Source organism: Theobroma cacao, chromosome 4 (assembly GCF_000208745.1).
Source record: "Theobroma cacao cultivar B97-61/B2 chromosome 4, Criollo_cocoa_genome_V2, whole genome shotgun sequence".
Classification (NCBI taxonomy): domain Eukaryota; kingdom Viridiplantae; phylum Streptophyta; class Magnoliopsida; order Malvales; family Malvaceae; genus Theobroma; species Theobroma cacao.
This window is the reverse complement of record NC_030853.1, coordinates 24,418,730-24,432,671: the sequence shown is the minus strand read 5'-3', so window position 1 is coordinate 24,432,671 and position 13,942 is coordinate 24,418,730. Positions and strand designations below refer to the sequence as shown.

Sequence of the window (13,942 nt, the reverse complement as noted above, 5' to 3'; positions counted from 1 at the left end):
CATCTTTCAAATGTTTTCTTAACAATTCAATCTAATTAAGATGAATTCTTACAATTCTACATCGTTATATTACAGTAATTTATTATGATGAATCTTGCTGTAACATTTTTATTAAAATGATATTGTGATCGGTAATCAATTGGAACGAGTGCTTTGCGTAGTTAAATAAATAGAGAAGACCTATCTATTCTAACAAAGTGATGTAAGAGACCTAATGCAGACTTCATGGAAGTAGAAACAAGCAATTCTCCGAACAAATATGCAAATTCTGCTAATAGTCACTTGTTCAGATGTTAATGCCAGGGTTAACTACTCATTTTTTTTCATACTAGATGGATGAGCCATTCTTTTTACAATCTCCTTCATCACAAATACCTACCAAAATGGAAGGGCTGACCAACCCATTAACTAAACAAGCAAGTCTTTGCTTTTGTGCAAAGATTTCTAACCATACATACAAAAGACGGGCTAAGGAAGAGTTAGATCACAGATACAATATTTATTTGACAGTCATGCTATGTACTGTCTAGAATGCAATGCCTATCAACTGAAACTAAAATTTGACATCCTGCATCTCGACTGCTACTGCACTGCCAAGGGAACTCGGATTTTTAGAATAACTTTTCCGATTCTGAAATGAATTTTGAAAGTTACATATTCAAGTTGGACATAGAAAAAGCTCCCTCCCAACTCTTCAGACTGTTTTCATTTGTATAATTTCAGGCAACCAATAACAATGTGATCTTTTTTTTTTCTTTTTTTCCAAGGAAAAAGAAAAGAAAACACCTGCACTTTGCATCAAACACATTTCTTTTGATATGACTACTGCATCTACACCTCGAACCCATGTAGGATTTATGTACATGATAAATTAGTAAGCTCCTCCCACCTTTGCTGGATGAGGGGCCTAACTGCTGTGCATCAACACTGCATATGTGCATTTCATGTAGGCTAGCCAAGTCACTTTTTTGCTTTTGTTTCAACTGTGCGGGTGCATGGTGACGGCTGTGATCCACCACCTAGAGCAGCAGCAGCAGATTCAACATGTGTAAGAAGATACTCGTATATTTTCTTCCTTAGCCTATCAATTGTCTCCAATGAAACATTGGGTGTCTCTTCTTCATCTTTGCTTGAACTAATTTCATCCAACCAGTCATTGACACTCTTGAGTTGTGTCAACATCCCAGCTATTTGACCATTGTCTGATAAAGCAGATGTGTCCACATCAGCATCCAAGAATTTCTCCACAAATCCTAAGAACCAATCCTGGGATTCCATTCGCAACATTTCAGCTAAGTCAGCAGCCTCATCAAGGCCATTTCCCCTTGTCCATTCTGGTGGTGGTTGGACCGGTGCCTTTGGACCAAGGCCTGAACCATCCCCTGCTTTGCGAAGAACACCCTGTGCTACAAGCTTAGAGATAACTACTGGACGAGTTTTCCCTTGGGCTTTTGCAGAAGCATTCTTAGCAGAATTTTCTAGAACTAATATGTTTTGATTGGCAGGAATAGTCTTCTGGCTTTGTACAGAAGCTGAAGCATGACTTAGCATTGAATTAGGTTCTTTGGTAAATACAGAGAAGGATGACAAATTGGTAGCCAGTGCAGCTTGCACCCACGAGACTGCATATCTCCGTCTATCCGATGCGACTTTCACTGCCTCTTCTGATGGGCTTCCTTCAGATTCCGGGGATGAACCGACTGGAATAGTTTTTGATAAAGAATCTGCAATCATGCGAGCATTATTCAAGCTTGCATGGAGGGTCAAGAACTGATCCACCGCAGGCTGAGGGTTGTCTTCCTTGGCAGAAGTAGTAAGATCAGAATATAAGCTGCAAGACAAAATAGTATTCCAATATGTCACATAGGAAAGCAAAGCACAATCAGTTATAAATGTACTACAAAAGATTAGGGAAGATCATAAAACGTATCACTAAATACTACCAAAAATCTACAATAATTTCACTTTCTAACATGCATTACTTTTATCCCACAATTATACTTACAGTTTCATCAAAGCTGTCTTGTATCTCTTCCCTCCCCCCACCCTTTCGACTCCCCACCTAAAATTCATTGTTTTTTAACAGATCTCTAGAAGTGGCATAAAACCCCACCATCCACCATGTCCTTTTTTAAGCTGGGATATTGCAATATGCTATCATTGTTGTGAGTTCTGCTTGCAGCTTTATGAAATTTTATATTTGGATCCTGTTATTCTACCAAGTCAAAGTCTCTTTTATCTACAAAGCTAACAGTAATTAAATACACTGGCAAAACTGAATCTGACTCACAATTAGATCTAAAGCTCTGCATCAAAAAATCTCCAACCTATTCCAAAATGCCAAGAGGCGCACTTATCAGTATTAGAGATCCAAGGCCACCCCTCGAGTCCAGCCCTTCATTACCCTTTGGGATCCCTAAGGTTCTTTGACATTTAAGACTAAACTTCTTTGTCTTTTAAAGATGACCCACTTATTAAACCACATTGCTTTGCACGAGAAAACATCTTAAGCATAAACTTCATTAAAAAATTTCTAATAAAGTTGTAAGTACCAATACGCACTAACCATTGACACCTCATTCTCTGTTTTTTCTACTTAAACAAACATCAGAGGGAGTGAATTAATTGGCCTGAAAAGGAAAAATGCCCCATCACACTTTGGTGCACAATCCAAAGACCCCCTAAGCTTCTAATTTTCCTGCTGCACTTTATGAATAGGTGAATAAGTCCTTCTATCACGTGAAATCTAACACTATTTGGTCATATAATTAGCTTAACATGCATAAAAAAATGGAGAAGGAAAAGAAAGTTTGTTGAAAACAGAAGCACCTAGCAAAAAAAAATTGTTGTTTGATAGCCACAGAAAGTGATGGATAATAAAAATTTCAGAGATTTATTTTTTACATGTTTGGGTACTTATATAAATGATTATTCAAAAGAATATTTAACATGAATATTACTATTGATTCAGTTTAGAATATTTAAAACTTCAACTTTTAAACTATTATATATCATAATAGTTAATATGATTTAGAATTCCTTTCTACCAATTATTGTTATCATCTATCAAATTACTTAATTTCATTCTTTCATATATCATTTAAATAGTATAATGATAAATAAAAATTTTAATAATTTTAAAAAATATCCCTAATAGCATGAAGGTTGGCTGGGCTCTGCCTAGCTTGATTACAGCCCTGAAAATTACTCATTACAGGAATAATAATAATAATAATAATAATAATAATAATAATAATAATAATGTAATACCGGCAATCACTTAAACAAGTCCAGTTGAAACCAGATTACTCTGAACCTGTTTAATTGTGAATTTCTGACTTTGACTATTTGACCATTTTCAAAGAAAGGTCATGAACCAGATCAAACAGGTGACCAATTGAATCAACTTAGCTTGTTCAAATTTCAAAGCCACTGGATGCAATATATGACAGCAATTTCTTTTAAAGCCACCAAAGCTGTATTTACCTAACACATAAAGTATAAAGAAAACATTGCTATAATTAATATTTAAAAAGTGTCTGCATTAATTTTGTTGCTTGTAGTTTATATTGAGCAACACTACAACTTAAATCAATCAAACTGGGATTAGTAATGAATTTGACATGTCCAAACTATGTCATGTGACCCAAATCCTTATGTTAACCGTTTTAACATGGGGAGTTTTCAACGCATATCTTAATATGCAACAGTCCTAACTCCAAAGGTTTGCTCTTCATTCTCCATGAAGCATCACTACTTGCAAACAAATCTTATACACAAGAATCTTAAAGCAATCAACTGCAAGGTCTTTCTCCAGCCAACTAATCTCCATAAAGACCCATTACCATCAAGAACTCAAGAGCTTCATACGGATAGGAAAGAAACAAAGTCTTCTGAAAAGCTAACCATCAAGAACTCAAATGATACAGACAAACATAAATAGCTCTCATAGAACAACATCAGGCCAAATAAAACCTTGAAAACCTCACTCATTTAGTTAAAGAACACACAACAGTGATAGAACAGAACTTATTTTCTGGGCATGGGCATGGCAAGAGAAAGCTGACATGCCAAATACCACATAAACCATTATGGTTCCATCTCTCTGATTTTGATCTAAAGGCCAAAGCAATGGCCCAACTTGTGAACTATTTCATGCCTAATTAACATAATTTTCCTTATGGAATTTAACAAGACAAATGTATAAATTTACTTGAGACAATGTCAAGGTAACAATTTACAACTTAATTCTCCACCTTGAGATGAGATATGTGCCAATTATGTACTTTAGGTGTCCCATTGAAAAACTAAAAATTTCTTCTACCCTCTTATAACGAAAGCAAGAAATCATGCCAACTGCACATCGATTCTTAATTCTCAACTGTTTGCAATCCCAATGAAGACAAGGTTTGAGTTGCTAATGTATGGTTGCTAGGCAATCAAACTAGAATGTTAAAACTGGGTTTCACTGGGTTCTGTTGGTGGATGAGCTTAAAGAAAACTAATATGTAAGTTGGGTCAACCAGTTCATTTGGTAAACCTGCTACCTATAAGGCTGAAATAAAGCTACTGAAAGTCCAAAGACACTCTTATCTAGTACTACCTGGAAAACCCAATTCCTTGTTAGTTTCTTGCACTCTTAGAATTTGAAAAGTGAGATAAAAAAAAGAGAAAGGCCGATCGATCTAAAGATCAAAAGCATTGGCCTTATCCTTTGCCTAGCTACCATGCAAGAACAAGTTCATTACAATCATGGACAAATCCACCCAGGTGCCCAGAAATGTTAGACCCTCTGGTTTTCGAGTTTTTTACCTATACCTGCAGTCAGTTGTAAAAATTTTGCATGAATATTGCCCTTCATTTTTCTTCCCTCATGAAAACAGTTAAAGAACTACAAATTCCATCCCAAAGCATTTACTCATTTCAAATTGCTCAAACTTCAAGAAATTTTAGCTTCTTGACTCTTTTCCAAAAATCTTCCATTCTTCCTCATAAGCTATTGATAATTAAGTTCAACTAACAAAGAAGTATTGATTAAAAGGAAATGCAGGGGTAAAACAATTAACCACACCATTCTAAGCTCCAAGAGACTAGATCAAAGACATCCAAAAGGAGGAGGAAAACAATCGATCATGGAATGTATAGAGTGAAAATTTTCTGGTGCAGTAATTCTAACTTGATGGACGACAAACAAAAGTTAACACATGCAGCCTTCAGAGCCAAGACTTATAATTTTTAGAATTCTACAAGTTGTGTACAATATTAAAAAGTTTGACCAAGGTAACATGGAGAATCAAATTAATATAATTAATGTTTCCTGGTTTTGAAACTAAGAGAGACTTAAGCTTTTACTGCCAATTCATATCATTTTCTAAGCCAACAATTTTTACATTGTTAAATAGTCATACCTTAAACATCGAAGCAAGCTCTCTGAAGCAGCAGCCTCCTGTAAAGCTTCTATCGCAGCTGTTTGTGCTGCATCCCTGTGTTTCATGACCTCCTGTAGCAACAACATGAAATCAAATGAGGAATGGAAAAAAGAACAATATATTTCACAAAGCCAAAATGTGAATTAAACTGTCAATACAAACACAATAAACTATTCATGATGATCTATGAGCCTTAAGCATCAATTAACGGATGTTCTAGCCATGCAAAAAGTTTATTATTAACCACATAGCCCAGTAACTACCAAAAAATCAAATTCACACTGAGTAAATATAGTAAATATCAATCATAAGCATCAATTCAAGATAACATTCTAAAAGTTGATGCCTAAGGGGAAAGGAAAGCAGCTACACAGAACAAAGGTCAGTCCATTTGCTTGTACACAAGCCATTTATCATAGATTTAATCATAAAATGTTTTAAGGGCCTGATGCACAAGCCATTTATGCAATGCCTCAGACTCAATTATCTTAGATTCTATTTACTATATTTTTGCAAACTACCATTGGAAAATGAAAATTTTGAACACTTTTCTGCACTATATATAAATAGCTTTAATTAGATCTGTACTTGGTATTTTTCTTCAAAGGAATTTGCTAATAGCAAATACTACCTTTTTGCAACAGCATGATAACCCTTAAAAGATACTTTCATATAAAAGCGAAGAAAGTCGTCAAGATCCAAAGAGTCATAAGTTCATACCTTTCCAAGCCTTGAAAGAGAAGAGGGGAGTGAAACCCATGAAACACTTCCATCTGTCAATCTTTTACTATTTATCGGAACCTTAACCAAGTTCCCCAGGGCAGCATTATTAGTTAGTTCTCCAGATTTCTTCCCAACGTAAGTTCTTGGCTTGTTTGGTTTCTCTTGGTCATCCAACATTCCACTTGCCATGACTTTCTTAGTTGACACCTGCGATTTAGTCTCCTCTTTTAATGACCTGGTAGATGTTTGGAACTTATTCTCCTCCTTGGATGGCAACTTTTCACTTGATGTGCTCTTTCTAGGAGCCTGGCATCCACATTTCAAACAGAAAGATGAAGGGCCAAAAAGACAGCTTGACGAGAAAAGACACTGAGACAGGGCAGAAATAATACATGTGTTTTCCAAATTCTAAAACATTCTGGCATCAAAGATAATATAGGACAGAAGTCATATTCAATGCTTAAACTCATTTAATCACATTCCAAAAAAAGAGATTGAGTTATTTTGTGTTGCTTAAACTTTTCTACGTGCCCAATGTACCCATGTCTAACACATATCAAGCACTTATGGACATCGTACCTCCAAATAAAAGGAAAAACTAACAACAAATCAAACAGACCCAGGTCAAACATGTATGCCATATCCTAAGTTTAAACCAGAGTCCAAGCATCATCTTAAGTTATGTCCTTCAAGAAATACCGGTCCACAAATTGAACAAGAAAACCGTAAAAACTGAGATAAGATAAAGGAACCAAATACATTCTATTATCTCATATTTTAAACTTCCTTATGTTTTATTCATAAAAAATAAAAATAAAAAACCTTCCTTACATTCTAGAGTTAGAAGCAACAGACAGCGAAATTACCAGTATATATAAATTAGACTAAATATATATACTTCCAAGAATTAAAATTCAAGAACAAGAAAACTTACAGAAGTACTCCGAGATTCTCCCTTGGGATCATGCTTGGCAGCCCTCAGTTTAGAATGGTCCCTACCCTTCACATCCATATTCCCTTCCCAGCTCTTTCTCAAAGCCTTGGCCCCTAATTCAATCCCATGAACCAAGGTTTTCATCACGGGCACCTTTTTTCCAGTTGGACTTACCCCATGCAAAGAACTTGCCTTCTCCATAGATCCCACCTTGGGACTTCCTTTTCTCATCCCCTTTATTTCTGCCTGCTGCTTAATCCCAGTGGCAAATTTCTCAAAAGAAGTTGGCAATGAGTAACAACTTGTGGGGGAAGAAGGAATTGACCGTGAATTTAGTGCCTTAAATTTCCCCAAAGTTTCCTTCTTCATATCCAAACTCAATGCTGCTTTAGTCAATTGAGACTTCGATCTAGTCAAAGAAGTAGCTTTCTTATCCAATTGATCCTCCTTTGCACCACCATTTGATCTACTCCCAACAGATTTCTCTTTCTCTCCACCGTGACCACTACCTAACGCTGCTTTTGATGGTGACTTAACTTTCTCTCCAGCTTTTGAACCCAAGGCACTTTTAATACCATTATTAAGAAACCCAAGAGAATGAGTTGCAACAATATCCTCAGGGCTCCCTACACAAGGGTGTCGCCCAGGGACCGGCCTAACCCCACGAATTATAGGAACCGGTGAAGACGATTCTAACCGGTCAACATGAATAAACTGACCTAGTTGGATCTTATCACTAAGAATTAAATCATCATGTTCATCAGGCAAAGATACATATGTAGCATGAGATGAATCTGAAACCTTAAGGTAAAAGCCTTGGTTGGGGAACAGCTCACCTCCTGCTAGTGCAGGAACTATGCTCACTACTTGCAGTAGAGATGACCTGTGCTCGCCAGCAACCTTCACATCTGTGTTCATATGTTGTAAAAGCTTCAGAAGGACCCCTGAAACAAGATTTGCCATTTTGGGTGCCTCCAATTTGCATTACTCACAGAACAAAAACCCCAGACAAAGAAACTAAAAGATTCTGTACCAGAGAATACAAGAGACCTTGAATGAAAGAAACTGAAAAACAAAGAATTTTAGTCAATACCCAGATTAAGGAAAAAAAGTGTTCTTCTAAAAAAAACCGCAACTTGAAACAAAGAATCAAGAATCAAAGATGAGATATTTGACAACACATATAGATGGAAGAATGGGGTTATGATTTTGTTACCATAAAAAGGCTTAAGATTTAAAGAGAGAAATAAATTGTACAAGATGCAGATTAGTGTGGTTGCTCTACTGCAGCTTTTTTGGGCTCTTAAATATTAGTTTAACAAATAAAGAGATGAAAAACAACAGTTCAGACAACAACCCAGAAGAGATTTATTAAAAAAAAACACATTAATCATAGACCCTCTAAGAAAGAAAGTTAAATTATATGAGATGAATACAATAATTAGTAGTAACAACAATAATGGTGGTACAACTTGAATAGAACAAATGGGAAAAAAATGTAATACCAAAAAAAATCCACCAAACCCAGATAAGAAAAGGACTAAACCAAGAAATGATGAAGGGCGTTCGGCAGTTCATGGAGAAACCCCTTCACATATCAAGTAACAAAAACTCAAAATGGAAACGGAAAAGGAAAAGAAGTGTGAAATTGAAAAACTTTGGGTTGGTTTTTAGTCACATAAAGGATACAACCCAACCCATCACCAAGAGTCAAAAAAGGTGACCTTTAATGACGAAGAGAAGAGAAAAAAACAAAGCTTGAGGAGGAGTTGCTGAAATTTTGCAGAAAACAGAAAAAAAAAAAGGTGTAAAAAGAGAATAATAGATTGCCTGGTTTAATACATGATTGACACAACTCAAGAGAGAGAGAGAGAGAAAGAAGAGAAAAGAAAAGAAAGGAGAGAGAGGAAGAGAGAAAATGTGTGCCAGAGTCTGACACACTTACACATATCAACACATGCACAAACACACCAATGAATACAAAAATTGGAACCTGACCCACTTTTCTTCTGATTGAGTTCCAGTACTTTAAGTAAACAAAAAAAAAACTGCTTGGAATGAAAAAAAAAAATTTTGAGCCAGAGGAAGCAAAATAGGTTTCAAGAAATCTTACAAGAACTGAATAGGAATATTGGCAGAGAGAATGAGTTATCATTTATAATTCATTTAAGTCTTTTTAAATTAGTATTTCAGTTTTTTCACTAAGTTGGAAGGTTTTCCTTTTCTTTCAATTGCTAAACAAAAAACTGCAATGACCAACTTGGCATTAATTTAATTTATACTGAATTAGTTTATGTCAAAAGGAGGAGATAATAGTTTTTCAGTCATATTAGGATCTCTTGTCTTGTTTGTGTATGCATCAATCTCCAGCGCACCACTCTCACATATCTTATACCTACAAAATTGAACAGTTTTATTTATCCTGAATATTTTGCAAGAAATTTTTTTATGGCCAATGAATGAAATAGGTTGCAAGAATTCCTGTAAGGACTAAACAGGAATCTTGGCAGAGAGATAAAGTTATCTATGTATATGAGTTCAATTATAAGCTTTTTTACTAATAATTTTCAGGTTTTGAATAAGGTGAAGGGTTTATATTTTTAATTGGACTAATGGGAATTGTTATATTTGTGTATGCAAATGGTTGCATGTGCAGAGTAATGGGGTGTTATAAACAAGGAAACGGCTTGTTGGTTACCTGAAAAAGTAGTCACATCCCCAAGATAATTGCTTTTTATAATCAATAATTATTTTTTCTTTTATACTTAAGAGTATTTATCTTGTTTTTGTCTTTTTTAATGTTAACCACATTATTTAACGGGGAAGGCCCTATCACTATCATGATCAAAGCAGCAGATCAAACATGTGATCAGAGGGCACAAAATTGGACCCATTAGGGAACAACTCAAACCCTGGAGAAAAGAAAAATAGTTGTCCAATTAAATTAAGTTTTGTGATTAAAATCTTGTTGACAATTGTACTGTATTGACTGTTTTGGATTCGATTCATGTATGTTGGACAAATACAGAATGTAGTATGAAAAACTGTTTCATCTCATTTGTGATATAAGAGAAGACTGAATAGAGATTTTCTTGAAATTAAGGATAAAATGAGATAAATGAAGAATAGCAATGTCCATTTTCTTTAATTTTTTTAACTTTGTGACCCACCTCTTTATTCATTACTTGTATTAATTTTCATTCATCTCTTTCTGTAGTTAAAACTGTAGCTTCAAGAAAAATGCTAATCACCCCTTCTAGTATTTGCTCTTAGCCCAACAAAGATACTAACAATTAAGACAAAATCTGAAGAATACAAATTAAGTATATTTGATCAAAGTTTGATTTGTTTTAAAATTTGGCTTGTATTAGAATTTTTATAATATATATATATATATATATATTATAAAATTTTGGTAAAATTTTTGTGTTGGAGCTATAATTTTGTTCTTTCCCTCTCTTTATTAAAAGAAAAATAAGGAACCCATAAAACATTGTATTTTTCCATTCTTTCCCAATGTAATTCTTTTAGCAAAATACAAAATCAAGCAGTTAATTTTATTAATTTCTCAATAGGATTAGTTAGTGGTAGGTTGATTTCGACCCATAATTCTATGGCCTACTCTCAACCAACTTAACTCAAAGGTATGGCTGGTGGATACTTTTGATGCTTTTAGTTGACAATTGTACCTGAAATATTTTGTAGTTTTTCTCCAAGAATCTCATGCTTTGGCAATGTGATTGCAATGGCTTAGCAGCTGGAAATTGGCTGAAATTGGATTACTAAGGACTCTGTCAACCAAATCTCTCTTTCACTATATAATGCCCTTTTTAAATTGTTTTAACTTGTTTAGCCACTTAATATGCATAAAATAAAAGAAAAAGGCAAAGATTTTGTGGAGTAATTAATTTCCACTGCAAAAATACATGTACGAAAATAAAGATCATCCCTTCTTAATTATACACTTTGGTGAATGGACTGTCAAAAGCTAATGTACAACAGGCAGAAGAGTACATGAGAAGTGGAAATGAAGATGCTTCCAAGCAAACCCCGTTGCCCCATTTTGGCGTCAAGTGTAAGCACTGTAAAGGCAGCAGCCACTACATGCATTTTCCTGGAAAGCAAGCAGAAAATAATTGAACCCTAAAGTACCTCAAGTCAACTAAAAAAACATAAAGGAGAGAGAAAGAAGTTACCAGAAAAGAGTGATACTATAAACAATCGTGCATGAGCAATATCTGCCTCTCTGATAAGACTCTTTTGACATTCCCAAGTCAAACTAGCTAGTACATTTATTATTATTATCACTATATATTTCTGGGAATAGTGGGGAAGCAACATACCCATCAATGTGGAGTAGAAGTAATGAAGAACATCTACTTTTGATTTTACTTTTGAACAGGAAATGTAATGTAGACAAAAGGAGGAATTGGATACTAAAAGCCCTTAGATACCAAAGCTGTTTACCTAAGCATTTGTATATGGTGAGGAGGAGGAGAATCCCAAGTGCTTTGTGTTGATTTTCAATGGGTTGAGTTTAGTGGGCATTCCAAAAAGTTTTGAATGATTGGGAATCGGAAGAGCTTTTTGTTTCCATTCACCAATCAGATTTTACTTCCATGTAAATGGTTTTCACCTGCACAGTGGTTTGTGTTTGAGTCTATCACTTACAAAGGCACTAAATCACCTTTAGTGGTTTTTCATTCTTAATCTTTGGCCGACACAAGGATTACTGACTGATTACCTAATTATGTTTCTCGTGGAAAATTGCTCCACGTTACCAAATACAGAAACACAAGGAATAAAGTAATTTCAATTAAAAAATATATATAGAATATACTGAAGAGTTGTAATCAGTATATGTTGTCTTAAAGTTAATAAAGGTAAAGTAATAAATTTATGGTTCCTTGTCCACACTAATCATCATTTAGCAGGCATCCTTCAAGCAAAAGATTCAATGTTTGTTACCAAGTTACCAAGAACAAAAAATAAAATCAAAATATATTCAATTTAAATATTATATGACATAATAATTTAAAATTTTTTAAATTACTAAAAAAATAAAATAAAATTTTTTATATTTATATTTTAAATCAAATAAATTAATAAATTATTATAACTGACAATTAAATAATTATCATTATTGTTATGTTATTATGAGATACTATCATATAATATTAGACAGTAACGTAACATGTTGATATGATATAATGTATAATTATATGATATTTTTCACACTTCACGTTAGCGTCACTTGAATATAAAATGATTAATGAAATTAATCAAACGTTAATTATAAAGCTTCATTATGATAAAAAATAAAAATATAAAAATTTATTTAAAATTTTTTAAAATATTAAGAAAATATGTATTCTTCTCTCTATTTTTAAGACTAAAATCTTATACACGTTAATGCTTAAAATTAATCACCTTTCAACAAATAAAAAACCGATAATCATAAGTGATGATAACGTAACACTTAACTGTTACGATTAATATTACTCTTTTTTAAAGAGGAATGGGATTTAGAATTGTCAATTGTGAAAGTGTGCAAGGCATTGTGATAGGGACACCTAGAATTGATTAATCGGCTTTGTGATCATGGTGGCGTATGATGTGATGCGTCACGTGTAAAGAGAATTAAGAGAGCATCCGATTACTTCCACATTCTCGCCTGATAGGGATTAATCACAGCAGGCACGAGGTTGACTGAGCGATGGCCGAAATGTACACATATTGTGGCAACTCGTTTTAATTGCTCTCTCTCCATCCCAATTTACTTGATTTTATAAACTTTTAAGTATCCTTTTTTTTTATAAAAAATAAATATAATAAGGTTCTTTTTAATAATTTATGTATTTAAAATGAAAATATAGTATATTCTATTACAAGAATTATAAAATTATAGCATGTGAAATGTAGCATCAACGTTATTTCTCCCTTGTAAAATATCCAAAGTTGACGTTGAGGTATTAATTGTTAAGGGTAGTATGTCACTGTTCATCTCTTTTAGCTCAGATTTTGCTCTCAGAAGGTCAGTACCTACAATGTGAATCCAAGCTGTATATAACACACCAATTTGATTTTGATTTTCGACCACGTTCAAGGATATGCTTCATCATTTTAATTTCTTGGTGTTATTAGCTGCTCAAACCTTTCAAATTCTAATTTTGTTAGTACATGTTCATTGAACTCGAGCCATTGCTAACCAAAGATTATGGGAGAGGAATAGATTCGGTTTTGGACCCAGAAAATCATAGAATGCTACGATGTGGAGTCTGTGATCCAACTACTGGAGATTTTGTAGGGTCTCATGGCATATTGTAGGACTATAGTGTTCTAACCTCTTTAAGGGTATAATAAATACAAATGTCGGCTGCAAATATATGAAAAAAATGTCGGCCATGTTAAGAAAATTTTCCATCCCTTTGTACCCACCAAAGCTTAAACCAAGAACTCAAGATATTGCCTGAAACATTAGCATCTGATTTACCAAATGTGTAGGGCGTATGGCTTACGTAGAGCACATAACTTATAGAACAAGTGACCAATATTCACAAACTTGCAAGATTCTGTAATACATTCTCACAAGAATTTTCCCTTGCCAGTGCTTCTTCATAAGCTTGTAGGAAACTCAAGCCGTGGACCAAAAATAAAAGGGACACAAAACGGGTAATAATTCCAAATTCTTTGCTTTTTAATTGATTATGTGAAGATCCAGCAAAAGCATGGCAAATAAATGGTAAACTTATTATACTTTATTTCCAACAAAAAGGATAGCAGTTCAATGAACACAACAAGATAAATTGCAAACAGTTTTATTCTGTGTTTAAATAAATTATCAAGTCAACTATCC

General features: G+C 34.1%; 1 protein-coding gene across 3 annotated transcripts; it reads right to left on the bottom strand.

Annotated features, from left to right (window-relative positions):
• LOC18602441 lies at positions 410 to 8,980 on the bottom strand. Of its 3 annotated transcripts, none has more exons than XM_018119420.1 (5): positions 7,923 to 8,979; positions 7,087 to 7,822; positions 6,150 to 6,458; positions 5,409 to 5,500; positions 410 to 1,831 (listed from the first exon to the last, which is right to left on the bottom strand). In XM_018119420.1, the coding sequence occupies exons 1-5, from the start codon at positions 8,069 to 8,071 to the stop codon at positions 961 to 963; spliced, it is 2,157 nt and encodes a 718-aa protein (XP_017974909.1). In that variant the 5' UTR covers positions 8,072 to 8,979; the 3' UTR covers positions 410 to 960. The 3 variants fall into 3 exon arrangements, with proteins under 3 accessions (XP_017974909.1, XP_007033883.2, XP_017974908.1); XM_018119419.1 differs by having other exon boundaries at positions 961 to 1,831; positions 7,087 to 8,151; positions 8,592 to 8,980; XM_007033821.2 differs by having other exon boundaries at positions 7,087 to 8,049.

What these genes read in the sequence shown, in the direction of transcription:
- LOC18602441 (XM_018119419.1), bottom strand. Translation starts at nt 8,049, where the DNA reads ATGGCAAATCTTGTTTCAGGGGTCCTTCTGAAGCTTTTACAACATATG. An exon ending in GAGAATCTCGGAGTACTTCT is followed by an intron (nt 6,459 to 7,086) that starts GTAAGTTTTCTT and finishes TGTGGATGCCAG; the next exon opens with GCTCCTAGAAAGAGCACATC. An exon ending in AGCTTGCTTCGATGTTTAAG is followed by an intron (nt 1,832 to 5,408) that starts GTATGACTATTT and finishes TTTGTCTTGCAG; the next exon opens with CTTATATTCTGATCTTACTA.